The 20,216-nt window shown below is 61.3% G+C and overlaps 4 protein-coding genes across 4 annotated transcripts; all 4 read left to right on the top strand.

Annotated features, from left to right (window-relative positions):
* Positions 1-379: 379 nt before the first annotated feature.
* On the top strand, positions 380-6,178 carry LINJ_19_0650 (conserved hypothetical protein; the record flags this gene model as incomplete). The annotated part of the gene is made up of 1 exon (XM_001464990.2): positions 380-6,178. One exon carries the CDS (start codon positions 380-382, stop codon positions 6,176-6,178), a length of 5,799 nt encoding a protein of 1,932 aa, XP_001465027.2.
* Positions 6,179-7,234: 1,056 nt separating this feature from the next.
* Positions 7,235-8,563, top strand: LINJ_19_0660 (putative DNA-directed RNA polymerase, alpha subunit; the record flags this gene model as incomplete). Its single annotated transcript, XM_001464991.1, has 1 exon — positions 7,235-8,563. The coding sequence occupies one exon, from the start codon at positions 7,235-7,237 to the stop codon at positions 8,561-8,563; it is 1,329 nt and encodes a 442-aa protein (XP_001465028.1).
* Positions 8,564-10,109: 1,546 nt separating this feature from the next.
* On the top strand, positions 10,110-10,670 carry LINJ_19_0670 (putative U3 snoRNA-associated protein UTP11; the record flags this gene model as incomplete). Its single annotated transcript, XM_001464992.1, has 1 exon — positions 10,110-10,670. The coding sequence occupies one exon, from the start codon at positions 10,110-10,112 to the stop codon at positions 10,668-10,670; it is 561 nt and encodes a 186-aa protein (XP_001465029.1).
* A 1,739-nt stretch (positions 10,671-12,409) lies between these two features.
* LINJ_19_0680 (putative kinesin) lies at positions 12,410-15,793 on the top strand (the record flags this gene model as incomplete). Its single annotated transcript, XM_001465006.2, has 1 exon — positions 12,410-15,793. The coding sequence occupies one exon, from the start codon at positions 12,410-12,412 to the stop codon at positions 15,791-15,793; it is 3,384 nt and encodes a 1,127-aa protein (XP_001465043.2).
* Positions 15,794-20,216: the final 4,423 nt, after the last annotated feature.

Raw genomic sequence — 20,216 nt, forward strand, 5'->3', positions numbered from 1 at the left:
AACCGGTGTGTCGAGGGGAGCTTACGTTGCCTCCACGCCGTACACGCGCACACCCAAGCACCACGAATTGAACCACTCCACTGCCGTTTTCAGCTCTTCCTCCTCTCCCTTTACTGTCTGCGCACACACACGCACGCACGAACACATTGCCTCCGTCGCCTTCCCTGCATCCCTCTGCCTCTCCGCGTGTGTCTGAGCGTACAGCCTGTTCGTCTCTAGTCCGTCACCCGCGGTCAAGCTGCTTGGTTGTGTGGCCGTGGATTTTTTTTTCGTTTTTTTCCTCGTCTACTAGCGCCGGTTAATTGTTGGTTGGCGATTTCCAGCCGTGCGGCAAGAACTGCACGCCACACCCTTACACACACATACACACACGCCTGTTATGTCCTGTAGCCTCAGCACCTTTCCTACGACGAGGCAGGCGTGCCCCATCGCCCCTGTGTCTGCGCTGCGTGCGGCAGTGGAGCGGCTACAGCAGCCCGACGCCACGGCAGCTGGCGCTGTGGACACGCGGCGGCCCAACTACCTCCTCGATGTTCCTGTCAGCGCCATCGACGTCGATCGCTGGGAGAAGCGGTGGCAGGAAGCGATGAGTGCGGTCTCCTCGTCCTTGCCTTCTCTGGGCGTGGGCACCAAGGGACAGCTTCACTTCCAGCACGCCTCAATGGCGTACGCAGCGCTCATGACCGCCGATGAAGCGTCAGCCCCGACGAACGCGCCGTCGTCGCGGCACCTGGCACCGCTGCCACCGTTTGTGTTCGCCACCGTCAAGACGCTGCCAATGACGCAGCTGCTGAAGATGCGCCGACAGTGGCTGCCGCACCGCCAGCGGTTTGCCGTGCACCAGCAGCGCATGGGCTTTCTTGACGCCGTGTTGAGCCACGCTGTCGTGGCCCTCGTCGGCCCGGCTGGCAGCGGCCGCACGCTGCAAGTGCCCATCGTGCTCTCGGAGACGGAGGTGCTGAAGCGGCGGCGGCTCATCGTTGTGAGTGCGAATGCAGCGGCGGCGCGGCTGACGACGCTGCGCCTGCGCGAGGAGCGGGGCGAGGACGTGCAGCACTCCCGCACCGTCGCCGCAGCCGTGCCCAACCACAACGAAACCACCGAGAGCACCAGCGTCGTAGTCACCACCGCCGAGGTGATGCTGCGGCAGCTCCTGTGCGACCCCTGCCTCGAGGACGTCGGATGTGTCGTCTTCGACGACGCCCATCTGCGCAACGAATCGACGGAGTTGTGCCTCTCGCTGCTGCGCGATCTTTTGGCGGTGCACCAGCAGTGGGAACACCAGCGTGGCGCGCCGGCCAGATCGGCAGTTGCCTCATCATCGAATGGGTCGGCCGCCGGCCCCGATGCAGACACAGCACAGGGCCCCGATGCGGCGCGGAGGCGCAGGCTGCACATCGTGTTGAACTGCCCTGATGAGGCCTGTGCGACGACGCTACTGTCCTTCCTCGCGCCATCGCGGTGCACGGCGACCACCTTCGTCTTGCAGACGGCCCCGACGCTGGTGACGGCGAATACCACGTTGTACTTGGAGGAGGCCGTGCAGTGGCTGCTCAAAACCGAGAAGGAGGGGAGCTGCCTTATCAGCGATAGCGCTGCGATGGAGGCGACTCTGGTCTCGTACGCCGAAAACGTGGATGCTGTTGCGCGCATCATGGCCGCCGGCGACGCAGACTTTGCTCACCCGGCCGCCTTTCGGCGCTACTGGTTGCCGCTCATTCAGCAATGCGTCGATGAGTTTGACAAGGCGGACCGCGGCGTGGCTGGTGCAACCGCTGCGCAAGGCCGGTCGCCGCTCTCGGCGATCGTACTCGTGGCACCCAACAACCACTACGTCCACGTCATCGCCAATGCTGTGCGGGAGGCGCAGCGAACGTCGGCAGAGCGCGATGCAGCGGCGTCGCGGGTGTGCACCGCCCTCGCTGAGGATTCACCGTTTTCGTCGTTCCTGACGGTCGCGCAGCGCACGGCCGTGAGAGACGCCTGTCAGCGCTGGATCATTGTCGCGACGAGCGAACTTAGTCAGTCGGTGCTGCCCTCCGGCTTGGATGTCGGGCTCGTCGTCGACTGTGCGCGCAACGGCTACACGACGGTGGACACGACTACCATGGCGGACACCGTGGTCATCGAGTACAGCACCATCGCACAGCTGCGCCATCGCCGCAAGCTAGCCAAGATGACGGCGACGGCGTCCCCTGCTGCTGGCGGCGACGGCAGCACGCCCGCTTCGCCAGTGGTTATTCAGTTGATCCCTAAGTCTATCCTGCACGGAGCGCACCACCGCCGCCTTAGTGCGGACCCCGCCCAACACATCATTTTCCGCCTCCCCTTCAGCCGCTACGTGCAGGTGTATCAGGTGTTGCAGGCACGGGAAGAGGCGGCGCTGTCGCAGCGCGCGGCCTTCTCGCTCTCCGCTGCCGGAGGCGCCAACTTGAGCAGTGCGGTTGGTGGTGGACCCTCGATAGCGAGCAAGGTGTCCACCGTCCTTGCGTCGCAGCTCATTGGCGTGCCTGCTGCGACGGCGACGCGTTACGAGGCGGTGCGTCGCATCATGGCTTCGGTGGAGTCGTACCTGCGCGCCGCCGGGCACCTCGCCGTCGACCACACCGCTGGCTCCCCGGCGATGGGTCAACTCGTGCTGCAGCCCATGGCCGTGCTTTCCCTGTGTTTGCCTGTGCCTCTGCAGGTGGGGCGACTTCTTATCGTTGGCAGCCTGCTTCGCTCTTCTCTGGCAGCCGTCACGGCGGTGGGGGCGTTGTGGTGCTGCAGCGATCTGCTGTCGTTGCAGGGTGCCGGAGCTGTGCGCGTGGCGGACGCGTCGGATGCCGCACGCGAAGCTGCGGAGGAGCAGGCGGCGCTCTTGACGGAGGCGCGGCTATTCTTTTCGCGCGACTCGCTCAGCGATGTCGTCAGCGCCTTCCACGTGTATCAGATGTGGTGCTCCACGAAGGCCAACCCAGAGGCGGAGCGCGATTTCTTGGCGGAGTGCGGCGTTGCAGGCGAGGTTCTGCAGGCAGTCTTCGACACTCAGGTGCAACTCTGCATGCTCATGCGAACCTATGGGCTGCTGCTGCAACCCGGCGAAGGAGGCGAGAGGGGTCGCGCCGGCGCTGGGGAGTCGGAGGCAGAGAGGACTCTACGGGTGTGCGTGGAATCGGTGCAGCAGAGCACGTCCGAGAGCGTGGCGCAGGTGTCGAGTGCGCTTGGTGGTGCGATGGCGGCCCTGCCGCCGGAGGTGGCCACGAGTCGCGCCCTGCACGCGTGCGTCACGGCCGCGCTGTACCCAAGCTGTGTGGTGCCGACCGGCGAGGAGGGGATCGGCCTCGTTTATGATGGCGTTTCCACCTCTAGCATCGGCGGCGCCGGTGGTGGCGGTGAGTCCTCGGGTAGCGGCTCTCCGGCAGCTGGCACAGGTCGCCGTGTGGCGAGTTTCAGCAGCGACTGTGTTCTTGCTGATGCGGTGCAGTGCGCCAAGGCGGCCGGCAGGCCGTTTCTCTTTCTCGCCAAGTCGATCGCCGACGTGGCGGCGCGCGAGGCAGCCGTCATGGGCGCGTCGTCTACCGTAGCCGCCACCGTCGTGGAGCAGGTCGACCCTTTGCATGAGGCAGCGGCGGTGGTCTTCTGCGGCCACTTCCACGAGCGTCCGCGCAAAGCACCGACGCGTTGCCGCGGGTGGTCGTCGGTGCTGACGAGTCGGTGGCGCGAAACTCGACGCGCGCGCGCGTTGCCGCCGGTTTCACAGCTGCCACCGACGTGCATCTCGGTGCAGTCGTACGACACAGTGCACTGCAACCACGTTATCTGCACCATGGACCAGAACCTTTCCCTCACAATGCGGTCAACGTCAGCGAAGTGGCTGCAGCAGCTCCGCACCCACGTCGGCGCCTATCTCGCCGCACTGGCGTGTGGGGTCGCCACATCTAACAGTAACGGGTCACTGAAGGAGGCGTCGTCCGCGGTGGCGGCTGAGCTGGCGGAAGCGTGGGAGTGGTGGGAGCGTCGTCATGAGCAGGGCCGCGATTGGCTGCGCGAGGAGCGGTTGGTCGTGGCACATCAGCAGCAGCAAACGGAGGCGGCGGCGGCTGGCTACGACAAGCAGGAGCAGGCGGCGTCGGCGGCCAAGGTCGCTGCGCTGCGGCAGCGTCTCTTCGGCTACTACGAGTGGCAGATTCGGCCGGGCACCCCGGCCGCCGTCGTCGTTCCATCGAATGCGGAGCGGCAGGCGTTTGCCAAGAGCGCAGCCGCGGCAGCTGCGAAGGGGAGTGGCGAGGTCGACAATGGTGACGCAGGCGCCGCTGCAGAGGACGACGACCCCATCGCGGAGGGCGCTGGTGGGGTGCAGGCCACGTACTCGGGCAAGGTGCCGCCGGCTGACATTGACCACATCTTCCGTCTCTGCGTCAAGAGTGTGGCCGCCAAGGGCACGCGCGAGGCCGAGGCGCAGCTGCTTCGCGACAACCCAGACATGTTCGGTTTCCTCAACCCCGAAGACGAGTTCCATGAGTACTACCTGTACTTGCTTCGGCAAGCGGCGCCGGACATGGAGGTGCTCGGCGACAACCTGGAGGAACTCATCGCCTTCCTTGAAGACCTTGAAGCAGAGCTGCGCGGGGAGCTGGGGCTGCCGCACCCGAACGCGGCGGCACAGGAGGACGCCGGGGGAGTCCTGGGCAGGCACGGGAACGGCGAAGACGGCGCCTACGGCGCCAGTGCAGCCGGCATTTGGGGCGGCGACATGAGTGCTGATGCGAATGGGCAGTGGAACTCCGGCCCGTTTGGCGGCGGCTACGCAGTGCACGACGTTCCAGTCGGTGAGGGTGACGTGGACGGCTACGGTGACGGCGACAGCGGTGGGTTGCAGCTCGAGTCTGCCGCGATCAACCTCAAAAAGAGCGCTGGTCCAACATTGGCGGAGAAGATCGAGGAGGCAAAGCGAGCGCAAGCGAACGCAGCCTCTACGACGGGCAAGTCGGCCGATGTGGCACCCCCTATGATGATCGGTACCCCTGCAGCGCCGGTGCAGATGAGCGTGCCCGCGGCGCCGTCGCCAGCGAGCGTCAATACGCCGTTTGTGTCTACCAACGCAGGTGAGACGCTCGCAGACAAGCTTCGGGCAATGCAGATGGCCGCCATGGGCGGATCTGCAGGCAATACCAGCGATCTCGCGCCGCTGCAGTTTTCGGCGCAGCCGAACGCCGATCCGACGAGCGTGCAGCCCGAGTCTGCGGCACCGTGTGGCGTGCTGCCACCGCCACCTACGGCAGCCGACTTGCTCGCCGTCATCAACGGCGGCGACAGCGCGGATGTGGCACCGCCACAGGCGTCCCTTGACCTCGACTTTCAGCAAGCTCCGCCAACAGCAGAGGAGCTCCTGGACTTGCTGGGGCCGGCGCTCCCCACTGCGGCACCCGATGACCCCTTCGCAGCTGGCAGCAGTCTCGGTAGCAGCCGGGCTAGTGCTACGCTGCCCTCTGCGGCGATGGCGGCGATGATGATGGGGATGCCAACCACACCTCTGCATCGGCCGCCCCCGGCCATCCCTGCCAAAGCAGTCGAGGAGCGTCCGCCGTCCGTGCTGGTGTACCCGGTGCCGGACATACGGAAGTATGGGAACGTGCGCCTGCTTCTGGCCAAGAGCCTCAGCGAGTCGCTCAACATGCGCGTTGGTCCGACCACGATCGTCGGTCACGTGGCACGCATTGATGTCCCCAACCGCAATGTGGAGGCGCGTGCGCTGGCGCTGAAGAAATTCACATGCGGTGACACCAAGATCACGGTGCACCTGTTCAAGAACGACCGCATCATAGACGACCCAGAGCGCGAGGAGCGCGAGCGCCGCAAGCGACGCGAGGAGCTGCGGCAGCAAGAAGCGGAGCTGCACCTGGAGCGGCGCCGTCGCACCGGGGCTGCTGCAGGTGGCGACACGCAGGCCCGTGCTAAGGCTTCTCGGCGCGCCGGTAACGTTGGGGCCGCCCTCACCGGAAGCGCAGGCATCGACCCGACGAGTCCAGACGCTTTCAACGACCCGAGCGCGTACAGCGCTGATGCTCCTGTGCTGTCAGCGAAGGTCGACGTGGCGAAGGCAGCGCCAATGAGGATCGGCGTCCTCTCCTCTTCGGAGGATGACGATGATGCGAGCAGCAGCGCCGATTCGTCGTCGTCTTCCTCTTCAGAGTAGCCGACTCCGTGGCAAAACTCGTTTCATGCGCCACTGAAGTGCGGAGCGGGGTGACCGATGCGTGGCTAAGAAAGCAGATAACGATGGTGTGCCGCATCGAAATGAAGTTGGCGAGAGGCGAGCAGGGAAGAGCGCCACTGGAGGGGGGAGAGATGATCTTCGCGCCTCGCATGGCGTGCACGCGTGCGTGCGTGCGTGTGTGTGTGTGCGTGCCTGTGCGTATCATCGTGGGGTATAACTTAAGCACGTCCATTCATAGACGCATGCCCAACCGAAGCCGGCAATGCATAAGGTGAGGGTGCAAGTGCGTGTGCGTGGACCTTCGCACGCGAGCCGGGCTCAGGGCAAACGAAGAACGGAAGACAGCGACGGCCGGCGTTGGACTGGTAAGCGGCGCACACACCTACACACATACACACAAGCACAAACAAAACAACTCACGAGACACACACACAGCGCGAGAAGAGCAGGGCGGGTGGCCCACGTGCGGGCGCAAACGGCGGCGCTCATGTCTTGAAGTGTGGAAGGGGGAACCGTTACAAGGGAATGTGCACATGCCGGCGCATGTGTCAGACGACCCGGAAAAGGAGGGCAGAGGCTGCCACGGAGGACAGGGAGGGGGGGCAGTCGTGCATGGACGCGCCATCCATCTTGACGTTCAACCTCTCGTGTTCGGATAGATAACAGTCGTGCTCGCCTTTGCTGTGTAAGCTTTTCATGCTGATCATCAGCGCTTGCCATCTGGGTCGCTGCCCCGATTCGTGTCTCCTCCTTTTACCTAGCTACCAAATCTTTCACCCCTTCCCCCTACTGCCCATCTGTTTCTCCGCTTCTTCTTGGGTGACCCGCACTTGTTGCTCATTGGAGTACACACCCTTCGTCACCTTCCCTTCCTGCAGCGATAGCCGCCACCAGAAGCAGTGCTCGCTAGGTCCGGTGCTGGCGTTTGGCTGTGCCTCCACATTGGTATTCTCCTTCCTTGCAGCTTTCTGCGCGGCGTGCTGCTGCGAGCACCGACTCGGCACACAAACATTCAGAAATTTAGTCCCCACCTCCATGTCGAAGCCGCGGCGGGACGTCAACAAGGTGCAGATCGGCTACCACCGCGCCGAGAACACCGAGACGGTGAGCTCGCCGCATACGTATGCCTACAGCAGTGGTAAGAGCGTTCCGTCCACCACCAAACCGGATAAACCGACGGTGTCGAATATCCGCATCGCGTCTGCCGTCGCCGGGCTGCCGCCGTCGCGCTTTGCAGCGAATGCGCCCGTGAAGCGGGAGAAGAACGACGAGGAGTCAGAGAGCGCTACCGCCGCAGCAAGCAGCGCGTCATCGTCGTTGTTGCATGGCGCGGCGAGCGAGGCGCGGACGACCGTGGACGGGTTCCCGTGGTCGACGCGGCGGGTGGAGCGGATGTCGTTCGAGATGCAGAACGTGAGTCCTCCCATTTCGAACCTGTTCCGTCGTGTGCTGACGACGGAGGTGCCGACGCTGGCATTCGACCGCGTTTTGATCGAAGAAAACGATAGCCCGGTGCTGGACGAGCTACTGTCGCACCGCCTCGGCCTTGTCCCGGTGGCGGGTCCGGTAATGAAGATGCACTACATCACCGAGAGCAACCAGGCAAGCTTTAGCAACCTGGACCCGAGCCGCGTGCTGCTGTTTGAGCTGGACGCCACGGGCGCCAAGGATGCGGCGGTGACGCCGGTGTATAGCCGCCAGCTGCAGTGGGTGCCGCTGCCGGGGCAGGATAAGAAGACCGGCGCTGTGGCGGGCGCTTGCCAAACGGGGCGCGAGGAGTATGCCGGCGCAGCAGGGGCGACGGAGCACAGCGCAGACGACGATGATGACGCGGTGTTCCTCGTGCATCCTGATATCCTGCTCAGCAAGCTAGGCCCTGGCCAGCGTATCAAGCTCAAGGCGATCGCTGTGAAGGGCCTCGGTGCGGTGCACGCCAAGTGGAGCCCAGTGTCGGCGTGCTACTACGAGATGAAGACCTCCGTCGAGCTCTGTGAGCGGCTGACTGGCTCGGCGGCCGAGGCGCTCGTCAAGTCCTGTCCCGCTGGTGTTTTCGGCTACGAAGGTGGCCAAAAGGGTGCGGCAGCGACTGTCGTAGCGCCGGAGAAGTGTACCCTGTGCCGCGAGTGCCTCCGCAGCGACGACAAGGGTGCTGAGGCCGCCGCCAGCGAGGGAGACCGAGTTCGTGTGCAGAAGGAGAAGACACACGTCCTCTTTCACATTGAGAGCGTGGGCCAGCTGCATCCGGCACAGATTCTGCGCTTCGGCCTCCGTCTCTTCGCTGAGCGCTGCCGGGCGCTCGCGGAGATGGTGCAGTCGACGGAGGTGCGCGTGGCGGATGCGAGCGCCAAGTCGCTGGAGCTTTGAGGCCGAGAAGAAGCGAGCACGCGGAGGGGTTCTGGCGGCAAAAGCGAAGCAGAGGAATGGCAAGGACGAGTGGCACAGGCGCTGGGCTCGGCTTACCACCGCATCCGTCGCCCCCCCCCCTCTCTCTCTCCTCCTCCCCCTCTTCTGCGTGTCCTCGTCACGCCGTGGCAGCGCTGCCTTCTGCGCCATGGCATCCCTGCCTGTTGCTCTTTCTAACGCGTAAGTGTCTTGTTTTTTTTTGTTTCTTTCGGTCGGAATGGAGGAGGGGGAGGGCGGGGATGTGTGTGAAGTGTGCGTGGTGTGTGTTTGTGTGTGTGTGTGTGTGAGCGAGCGGGCGTCTTTCTTCCCTCGCCCGCACCCCCCCCCACACACACACCTTCGCTCCGCTTCACCCGCCAAACCCCACTCGCGCTCGTCGTCTCTTCCTTCTGTCCCTCTTTGTTCCTCGCGTAAAGAATCACACGTACATGCGTGAAAGGAAGACACCAGACAGAAAAGAAGACCGCCGCCACCAGCCTCGTCGGCGTAACGCATTTGATGGGCTCTAACTGCTCGGAGTCCACAAGAGCGCGCGCTTACCGGATCACTTCGTGGCATCTCTCAGGCTGCGCGTCGTGGAGTCCTTGGCGAAGGATGGTCGGCGCGATACGCAGCTCCAATGAGGAACGGCTCCATTGGCTTCTTTGGGGTGTCATGAGGCACGCGGAAGGAGCGATAGAGGGGTGAGGCTGGAGAGACCGAGGAAACGCATCGATGTGTGGGCGTCTTCCCTCCTTCGCGCCTGCACCTGTTTGTGGCGCAACGTCGGCACTGTCGAGCAGGTGTGTGGCACACAAACACGCCCTCGCACGCCCGTATGCTGAGTGTCACAGCCTCATCCCGCACGTGGTTTTCGATCCAGCACGTGGTCTTGGCATGCGCCTCACAGTCTGTCTCTGCCTCTCCCTCTCTCGTCCTGCTCTTCATACGCTCCGCTGCATCCGCTCCCTGCAGAAAGCAAGTACACATACGTTAGTCCGCCATGACGAAGGGGAAAGGCCGCAACCCAGGCGCCAGCGGGCTCGACAAGCACCTCAAGCGCAAGACCCACCTAGAACGGTCGCAGCCGAAGTCGCGCCAGCATCTCGGCCAGCTCGAGAAGCACAAGGATCATGTTCTCCGTGCAAAGAAGCGCAAGGTCAAGGTGCGCCGCCTGCAGGAAATCAAGCGCGCCGCAGCGCAGCGCAACCCAGATGAGTTCAACATTGGCATGACGAAGTCGGTGATGGATGTGGCGAATGGCCGCATGAGGAAGCGCCGGGTTCGACTGGTGGACTCTGACCGGAAGAAGGACATGCAAAAGACGATTGAGCACAACCGGCGCAACGTGCAGTATCTCGAGTTCAAGGCCAAGGCCGACCAGCAGCGGGCGACCGAGCTGCTGAACGAGGAGGCGGCAGCAGCGCTGACTTCGACTGCCCCGCAGAACAAGCACATCGTCTTTGTAAACTCCGAGGAGGAGTTCCGCAGCTTCAACCCGCTCAAGCACTTCGACGCGACGCCGGAGATGATGCGGCAGCACCCGGCGGTGCGCGGTCGCATCCGCGTCCTGGAGAAGACGGTGATGCCGGAGGAGATTCTCATGAGTGGCGGGCACCAGATGAAATCCGCTGCGCAGAAACGCAAGGAGCGGCGCGAGGTGCAGGAGAAGATGCGCCGCAGCGGTGCCGACGCCACCCCCGAGACACGAGCCGCTTTTGTGGAGCGCCTGCGCGCCAAGAAAGAGCTGAAGCAGTACCAGTTTACCGATCTACTGGAAGAGGTGAAGCGCGAGAACGAGGCGACCGCCTCCTCATCCAAGGGCACCCCAGGCGATGACGACGAGCATGAGGAGGCGGCAGCGCAGGACGAGGTCACGCGGCTGCTTGAGTGGCGCCGTGAACAGGAGCGTCAGGCGGCGATAGCGACGGCGCGGCACGTGCGCGAGGTCGGGCAGCGCATACAGCGAAGCAAGAGTCTCTCTGCCTTGGCAAAGAGGATCCGCAAGCAGTCGCAAGGCATCAAGCGGCAAATGGAGCAGAGGCGGGAGAGCCGCTTCAAGCCCGGCACGACGCGGCGCGCACGGTAAGAAAAAGCCGCGTCTATGTATGTGAACAGCGGCATGCAGGCGAGGAGGGCGGGCTTCTGGGGACGCATTCGCGACCGCCCGGCATCTCCTCCCTTACTCGGAAGGCGTACGAGTAACTGGCGGCGGGGTGCTTATTATATGTGTATCTATAGGCACTCTCTGGCCCTGCATGCGCGTATTCTCGCGCACCATCGAGTAATATAAGCGATACATGTGACCGAATCGGCGCCCTTGAAGGAGATGCGCCGGAGAAGAGAGAAGGAAAACATAATAGAAAATAAACGAAGCGACTGAAGTTCTGTAGCACGGACGGAATCCAAAGGAAGCACGACGTGCCGGAGGAAAGGGCAATCCGCTCTGCCGTGCTGTCCCTCATGGCTGCACGCCTCTCTTGCCACCCACTTTGCCGTGCACCCTTGATGAGAGAGAAGCAAGAAAACAAGAACGATCAACACGCACACACGAGCTGCTGCACTAACGCGTACGTTTGCCTCTTCGGTGGCCGTCGTCGTCACAATGGCGCGCTCTCAGCTGCACCTCTTTTCAGTGGTGTAAGGCAAGAAGCGGACTGACGACGGGTGTGCGAAAGCCACCTATGCTCACCGGCATTGGCTTCCCTCTCTCTCTGTCTGTAGCCCATGATAGAGGCCCCTCCGCATTCTACTCTTCCCTCGCTCTCCTCTCACGCGCCGCTGAAACCGGCCCCGGTCCTCCAACGAGGACGACGCAATACAAACTCAAGAAGGAGAAACCCGAACCAATCATCTCAAGCACACGCAACTATCTGATCACTACCATCGCCACCTCTCTCCCTCTCACCATCATCATCACTGTTACTCACTTGAGAGGGCGAAAATAGGCGGAAAGGCTCAGCATTCGCATCGCCAGACGCGCACGGGTCCATCGGGTTGGATTACGGCACGACATACATCAGCGAGGTCTGAAAGAAGAGAAACACTAGATACTTCTCTAAGTTTGTGTGTGTGTGTGTGTCACCATAGTTCTGTTTTCTCGATTTTGCCCCCCCTTTTTTCCTCTCTACCCCATTCTCCTCTCATTTCACGATTATTGTCTTCGCCGTGTGACAGCTTCTCTCGTCGTCAGCCGCCGCTTCCATTGCTTGATCTTGCGGCTGCCTTCTCCCCACCCCCTCTGTTCAGTCTCCTCCGCCTTTTGTTTTCTTGTGCCTGACGTTCAGCCTGTCTTGGGCTCTCCGTCATTTTTTTTTGTTTGCTTGGCGCCTCTCCTCTTTACTTGTTCACACGTACGCGTCCACGCACACGCCCGTTTCTGAGCGGCCCTGCTCCTTGTGTATCTCTCGTGTCCGTCTGTCTGTCTGTGTGTGTGTGTGTTCGAGTCCCGTCTGCCCGCTGACACACACACACACACATACGCGCACGCGCTTTACCCTTTTCCCTCTTGTGTGTGCCCCTTTCTTTCCCTCGAGGGAGGGGAGTGGGCTTCAGCGCCGCTTCAGTACTCGTGCGCTTCAGCGTTTGCCAATCAGACCGTCGCGCTTGCTGTTATTGTTGTCGTCCCTCTTCTTGGCAGTGGTCTGCTTTGCCGCGGCTCTGACGATTGTGCTCTGCTCTCTTACGCACCCACCCCTTTTCCCGCTGTTGTTGTTCGTGCCTCTGTGTGTGTGTGTGTGTCCCAGCGCCTTTCTTTTTGTCGCTTCGCCTCGCTCACGGACAGGCCGTTGCCATCTTGCCACACCTTGAAAGCTGAATACCGAAAAGATGAACAGATCCATGTCCGCCCGCTCGCTACACGACAACACGCCGCTTAGTATTTCGTCGGCGCGGCGAACCGCTCGGCGCCGAAGCTCTTTTTCAGCTCGCTCTGTGTCCGCATCAACCTCCACGCACGCCACACCGATCCGTGACCGCCCCCCAGTTGCGCAGAGCGATCGTCGTCCTCGAAATGGCTGCAACACCAGCATGGCCGAGTACCCGATGCCGACGACGCAGACACAGTCCAACGCCATGAAGGTGTACATCCGTGTCCGCCCCTTCAGTGAGCGTGAAATCGCACAAAAGGTGGCGCCGCACAGCACCGTGCGCATCGACGCACAGAACCCCACGCAGCTCACGATCCTCGATCCATCTCGCGGCTTTCGTCCGCTCACCACGCACCCGTTTACGCGATGCTTTTGGTCCGTCTTTGCGAAGGGCGAGGGGGAGCTGCTGAGCAAGGTGGACACGTACTTGACGGGCGGCATGAACTCCGCTCGCCGCTCTCGCGCGCAGTCGCTGGTAACGGGGCAGCCGGTGGTGAATTCCGTCCGACGCGGCACCCGCACAGGGGTCGACAGTGACGCAACCTCCTCCACCACTGCGGCCTACGACGGCGCCGGCTCCGCGCCAGTGATGGTTGACGCCAATGTGAGCCACCCTCCGTACGCGGGGCAGGACCAAGTGTACATGCACGTCGGCAAGCCCATCGTGGGCAACACCCTCGACGGATACAACGGGTGCGTGTTCGCCTACGGGCAGACGGGCAGCGGCAAGACCTTCACGATGCTCGGCTACGCGCCGAGCACGAGCGACATCCGCGCTCGCAAAGGGTCCGTCCCCTGCGGGGCCAGCAGCATGGAGAACAGCACTCCTCTTGACAGCGCTGTGGAGCCGTTTGAGAGCGATGACGGCGACGACGTGGTGGACAAGACGGGGCTGGATCCGAACGAGCTGCAAGGCATCATCCCGCGCGCGTGCACGGACCTGTTCGATGGTCTCCGTGCGAAGCGCGCCAAGGACTCCGACTTCACGTACCGCGTGGAGGTGTCTTACTACGAGATCTACAACGAGAAGGTGTTCGATCTCATCCGGCCGCAGCGCAACACGGACCTGAGGATACGTAACTCGCCCAACTCCGGTCCATTTATCGAAGGCCTGACGTGGAAGATGGTGTCCAAGGAGGAAGACGTCGCCCGCGTGATTCGCAAGGGCATGCAGGAGCGCCACACGGCTGCGACCAAGTTCAACGACCGCAGCAGCCGCAGCCACGCCATCCTCACCTTCAACATTGTGCAGCTGTCGATGGACGACTCCGACAACGCGTTCCAGATGCGCAGCAAGCTGAACCTGGTGGACCTTGCTGGGTCGGAGCGCACTGGTGCGGCCGGAGCCGAGGGCAATGAGTTCCACGACGGTGTGAAGATCAACCAGTCGCTGACGGTGCTGGGGCGCGTGATCGACCGTCTGGCGGACCTCTCGCAGAACAAGGGAGGGGGCTTCAGCATTCCGTACCGCGATTCGAACCTGACATGGGTGCTGAGCGACTCGATCGGCGGCAACAGCCAGACCTCGATGATTGCCACCGTCTCGCCACACTCTATCAACTACGAGGAGATGCGGCAGACAATCATGTACGCCTGCCGCGCGCAGCAGGTGCTGAATAAGGCTCGCCGCAACGTCGATCCAACGATTATGGAGCTGCGCGAGCTGCGCGCGCAGGTGGTGGACCTGCAGTTGCGCCTAAAGGAGGCGGGTGGCAGCAACTACACGAACGAGTACGTACGCGGATTAGAGAAACGAGTAAAGGAGCTTGAGTGGCAGTGCGCTGATCAGGAGCGCATTGTGAGCCAGCTACGCGCGGAGCTGGAGAGTGCCGGCATTGCCGATCCCACGCTGATGCTGAAGCCCTCCGCACGGGGTGGAGCGAGTGCGGCAGGGGTGGGTGGCGGATCTGCTAGCGGCGGTGATGTTCAGGGCGGCGTGAGCGCCGCGACTTACCGCCGTACCAACGAGCAGCTGCAATCGGAGTTGACATCGGCGAACAAAGAAATCGTGCTGCTGCAGACGAAATTGCTGGAGTCTGAGAAGGCGAAGAGCGGCAAGCTCGACGGAGATGCGGAGAGCACTATCGCGAAGCTCCAGGCCAAGTGTGATCGCTACCGCAACTCCTTTCGCGAGTGGGAGGCGCATCTGAGCCATTACAACACGTATCAGTGGCGTTGGTCCACCGACTACATCTTCGGCACCTTCGAGGACAAGATGAACCTGCTGATGCGTCAGTGCCAGAATCTGATGATGGACAAGGACGCCTACGTGATGGACGCTCTGAGCCGTGGCGAGAGCGCGCAACTGCGTGAGACGGCTAAGATTCAGCGCGAACACCTTGCCGAGGTCTCTGCGCTGACGACGCAGTACCGCGAGTCGATTGATAAACTGAAGAAGGAGTACGCAGCCAGAGACGAGGAGCGGCTGAAGCGGCAGAAGGAGGTGTCGAACAGCTCTGAGTCGCGCATGCAGGCCACCAGAGAGACCTTCGAGCAGGAGAAGCGCCGCTGGGTGCAAGAGCGCGATAATATGAAGCTTGGCTACGAAGAGAAGCTGGCGGCTCTGCGTGCCGAGTACCAGAGTGACCTGAAGCGACTGCGGGAGTCGCTCGCTTCGACAACCGGTGATCGCCAGCGTCAGGGTGACGCCCTGCAGGAGCTTCAAGAGCGGCACGAGTCGGAAATGAAGAGCATCGGGCAGGACATGGAGCGGGAGCGTAAGCGCCGCGAGGCGGAGTTGGAGATGGTAAAGAAGCAGATGAACACGGAGCTGGCGCGCAAGGAGGAGCAGATCGCCGCGCGTGATGCGCAGGCACGTAGGACGGAAGAGGAGGCGGCGAAGCTGCGCCGCGACAACCTGAAGTTACAGACCGACATGCGCACCAAGGAGCGGCAGCTGAACACCGAGATCAAGGACCTGCTTTTGAAGCAGGAGAACATGATTGCAGTCTTGACCACTATTGTAGGCAACTACGAGAACTCCACGAGCCTCACGAAGGACATCGAGGCCCTGCGCGCCTTTGTTAGGGACAAGGACTACGCGGCCTTCCGCGCCAAGGTAAAGGAGGGTGCATTTCGTGACCCGGCCAGCCGACGGGCGTCAGCGGTGATGCGGAACCCCAGCTCCGTCGACGAGCAACGCAGCCGCGAAGTGGAGGACATTCGTAACGCCATTGAGAACATGCGCAAGACCCGCAGCGACCAACAGGCGAACCTGCAGCAGATGCAGCAGCACGTGTACGAGCAGCTCTCGCGCAGTCGTGGCTTCCAGTCCGGCGGCGAGGTGGACGAGAAGTCGCATGACGGCAACACCCCCGCTAAAAACGGCAATGCGGCGGCGTAGAGGGAGAGGCGTTCGACTGGTGTAGGCGAGTGTGGGACGACACTCGCGACGCTGTGACACAAGAGCTGCTTTTGCGTTTCTGTATCCGTCCCGCGGTTAAGTGTATCTGAGTTGCCTGCTTGGCCGTCTGCGGTCTCTTCTTTTTCCTGTAGTCCTTTGGCACTCCGCCTTCCGCGTTGCTCCGAGCTGTTCTAGTAGAGAGCGTAAGTCCAGGGATGGAGAGGAGGGGGGTGGGATCGCCGACACGCCCACCTCACGGAACTGCCTCCGCTTTTTTTTTGTTTCGTCTTCTCCTCTCCCTCCTCCGTCGGGTTCACCCTAGTGAGTTGCCACTGCTTCTCGTACCTCTGCTCTTCTTCTGTTTCGGATTTTTGGTCACAGGTCCTGCCTTGTCCTCCGCGCCTTAGCTGATTTTATTTGTTTCTTCTCCCTACGGAATCTTGGCCTCACCCGAACCACCTTTACACAGGCGGCGGGCACGCGTCAGGTGCTTCGCTGGTGTGGCGCTGCTCCTCGCGCCGCACTTTGCTCCGCTGTCACCCCCACCCCCGTCTCTCCGACGAGTCGTCGCTGTGTGTTTCGTCCCTCTCGGAGAAGGCGTCAGTGAGCGAGAGGCTGAGAGGGGGAGGTGAGGTGCCTGTGTGTGTGTGTGTCTTCTTTCTGACGCTTCCGCACTGTTTTCTCACTCTGGATTCTTCGACTCGCCCATCCCCTCACGCGTGGATGCCTGTGTAGCCCGCTCTCAGGACAGCAGCAGCGTGAGATATGCGCGATGAACGACAGCCCCCCCCCGCATTTCGTGTTTGACGCCTCTCCTCCTCCCTCTATGTCTCTCCTTTCGCGTCCCTGTTCTTGACACATCTCTGTCGGTGTGCTGGCTGCGAGCGCCGGGGCATCGAGAGGCGGGAGTCAGGAGAAACGCCGCGTGCTCGTGTTCGAGTTGGCCCCTCTCGCTCCGTAGACGCAAAGGGACGCAGAAACAAAAAGACGAAGGAGTTGCAAGAGGAGACGGGAAGCCGGCGGCTGAGAAGTGTCTGTGCGCTTGCGTGTGCAAGGAGAGAACGCGGTTGACGCGATTTTATTTTCCGTCTTTGCCCATTGCCGTGCACTCTACTTTTCAATTTGCACGCACGCACCCCCACCCCCACCCCTTGCGATATGTGGAGGCGGCAGAGAGTGACGGATGGTGGGCGTATGTGCGCATGTGCATGTAATGGGCCGCTCTCCGATTTGTGTTGTGCTGTTGTCGGCTTTGGCACCGGAAATGAATAAAAGGTACCAAAATCCTTTAAAGGAAGCAACACGAAAAAATAATAATAGCCAGGGATGACCCCGCTTCTGCTGCTGCCGCCGCCGCCCCCCCCCCCACTCCCTCCCGCCCTCCTCTACGACGCCCTTTGCTTGCGTGGTTGCTGTGTTCTTTAGCGTCCTCTTGCTCTTTTTTTTTCTCTGCCTCCTCCGTCGCCTGTCGGCCGCCGCGCGTGCGTGCGTGTGTGTGTGCGTGCCTCCGCCGCTCGATTATTGTTGTGTCTCTTACGCCGTTCATGCTTTGAAACTTCCGCCTCCCCTCCTCCTCGCGCTCACCTCACCGCTGTCTCTCTCTCTCTCTCCGCGCTCTTTTTTTTTCGGTTCACTCGAAGGAGATGGGAGAGCGGAGCCCGCAAGCGCGATGCTCGTTACGGTGCTAACTATAAGGGCAGGGGGTGCGCTACTGGGCTCTCCCCTTGTTTGATGCGGACGTCCGTTGGTGGCATGTTTGTGTGGGCCGTTGTGTATATGCCCTTACGGCGCGCGCTGTTTCGCCAGGCTGTGCGTGTGTCTGTGTTTCTCTCCCTCCTCTTGTAATTTTGCTCTTACTTACGTGATTGTGTCTTGTCGGTGTACATTGGCGCCTCTCTCCTTCTTCACCGCCTCTTCCGTGTGTCTTCTCGCTCTCTTCTGCTTGGTTGTTATGGCTTCTCTTGTGCCTGCGTGTCTGTTGTCCATCTCGTGCCTCTCCCTCGCCTTTCTTGGGTGTGTTGTTTGGGCGCACACCCGTCTCACTGCCTCGATGCTTTATTTACACTTCTCCGTTTTTTTTTGTTTTCCGAACAACGACAACGTCAGGAAAGAGCGCACAAACGCGCAAGACACACCGACACGCGTACATACACAACAAGAGAGAAGCAGGGCCGAGCGTGTCCTCTTATGTGTTGCTCTGACACACAAACTGCGCTTACCGTTTTCCTTTGTTCCCCCCCCCTCCCCTTCCCTCCCTCCCACCGTCCCACCAACACACAACACTCCGTCATCACCCGCACTTTTCTAGCCGTCTCTTGTCTGGCCTCTCACGATCACCTTTTATTTGTATTTTCCTTTCGTTGGTTTTTTTGAAGTAATCCCGCTCTTACTCCCTCCGTCTCCCTCGCGTCGGGTGATTTCGATTCGTGTTTTCTTTCGTGTGCCGCATGCGTGCACATACACGCGCTTCGTATCTCTTTATACATGTCGGGTTGACGCTTTCCTTGTTTCTGGAGGTGGTGGGGTGGGGGAGGAGGGGGAGAGGGATGCTCTCGTTCCGTTTAAGTATCGCTGCTGTTATACCGGCTGTCGGGACACTCTATACGTTATTGTACCTTTTCATGGTTGTCGGGTTAGATTCTTGACTTTTCCTTCTTCCTTCGCGCTTTCGTGGCACGTATGCATGTATGTATGTGTGAGTGTGTGGGGGAGGGGAGGGGTGGATACACGGCCTGGGCTGCCATTTTCCCTTGTTGTTGGTTTGGTTGTTGTTGTTTTTTCGTCGACGTTTTTCTTCTGCTGCTGTGCGCATCTCATCCTCCGCTGTTAGGTTCACTTTACCTCCCCACCACCTCCACCACCACCACCCGCTGGCTGGCGTTTTCGCTTCGCCCATCTCCCTTGTCCATCCCTTCCTTTGGTCTTTACCCGCGTTTCTTGTCTTTTCGTTCCCCTTCCCTTGGGCTTTGGCTTTAGGCACGCATTCTCACACACGTACACACCCACATCCGCCCAATCCCTCCCCTCCACCCGTTCACCTCCTCCCGCTTTTACGCTACGTCAGAAACGTCGATTTTTTTGTTTTTTTTTTGTTCCTCCTTACGTCCTTTTTGTTGTTGTTGTCCTAATGCCATAGGGAGCGCACCTCAGTGCGTGGGGAGGAGGGGGTATCCACGGCCCAGTACCCACACACACACACTCTCTCACACCTGCTTCCTCCTCATCCCTGCCAATGCCGAGGAACTTCTGGTGATGGTAGCGTCAAGTGCCTACGACGCAGCGGGGTCAGCGCGACTCCTCGCTGCCGACGTCGGCGGCCGTGGTGTGCATGGGGCTGCCTTGGTGCGACCTGCGACAGCGAGCACGTTTGCGCCATCCACATGCCCGGCAACGTGCCAGCGCAACTCGAACGTATCCCACCCGCCCACCCGACTCTCACTGCCCACCGGTGTGCAGCCTGCGAGGCGGGGGCGGGCGGAGTTGGAGACAGCGGCCGCGCTCAGGTCACTGAGTCGGTGCATTGCCGTGACGCGTGTGTCTAGCGCTGCTTGGCAGCGTGCGATAGGGCCCGTGACAGGCCTACAGTAGAGCTGGCCTCGTCTTGTGCGGCGGAGAATGGGGAACTTGGAACGAAGAAGAGCAAAAACGTCGGTTTTCCGCTTCTGTGCCTTGGCAGTGATGTGTGCGTCCGTGTGTCCATCGTCCTCCGCTTGTGTGTCCGTGTGTTCTTTTTGGTTTCTCGATACCCCACTCCTCCCCCTTCTCTCTCTTTTGTTGGGTGGGCGGCAATCACATCAATATCGCTGAAGTCCATACCCATTTCTTGAGGCGGAGGACCCCACCTCCGCCCCCTCCTCCTCCTCCTCGCTGCCGTTCGTGCATGCGTACGCGGCCGACATCGCACGCTCTATTGTAACATCTGCCATGGCCAACCGCCACAGAACAGAAAAGTCCGACAAGGCGCATCCCCCCCCCACACACAAACCGCAGTCATCCGCGGCCCTGTCTCTCTCTATAAGGAAGGCGATCAAGGGAATTCGCCTTCATCGCGTACGCGTGTGTATGCGGGCTTCTCACTCATTTCTGCCGGGGCAGCCTCTCCCCTTGGAGAGCTCGTGACCGCATTCCTCGTTGTTTTTGCGCCAACGACGCCAAGGTGTCTGTGGGTGTTCCACCAGTCACCGACGGAGCACGAATGTAGAACACAAGGCGTCTCACAGAAGGTGGTTTATACCACCTTCAGCATCACGGGCGTCTCATGCTCTCCCTCCCCCTCCCCTTCCTTGCCTTCAGGCAAAGATGACATCACCCACGGGCAAATGCCTGATCTGTTCCATCCACTCTTCCGGTTGCCTTCACACCCCCACCTCGCCCCTCCTGGCTGACCTCACCAACGCCTCCGATTTTTTTGTATGTATTGTTC

This window comes from Leishmania infantum, chromosome 19, assembly GCF_000002875.2.
Source record: "Leishmania infantum JPCM5 genome chromosome 19".
NCBI classification, from domain to species: domain Eukaryota; phylum Euglenozoa; class Kinetoplastea; order Trypanosomatida; family Trypanosomatidae; genus Leishmania; species Leishmania infantum.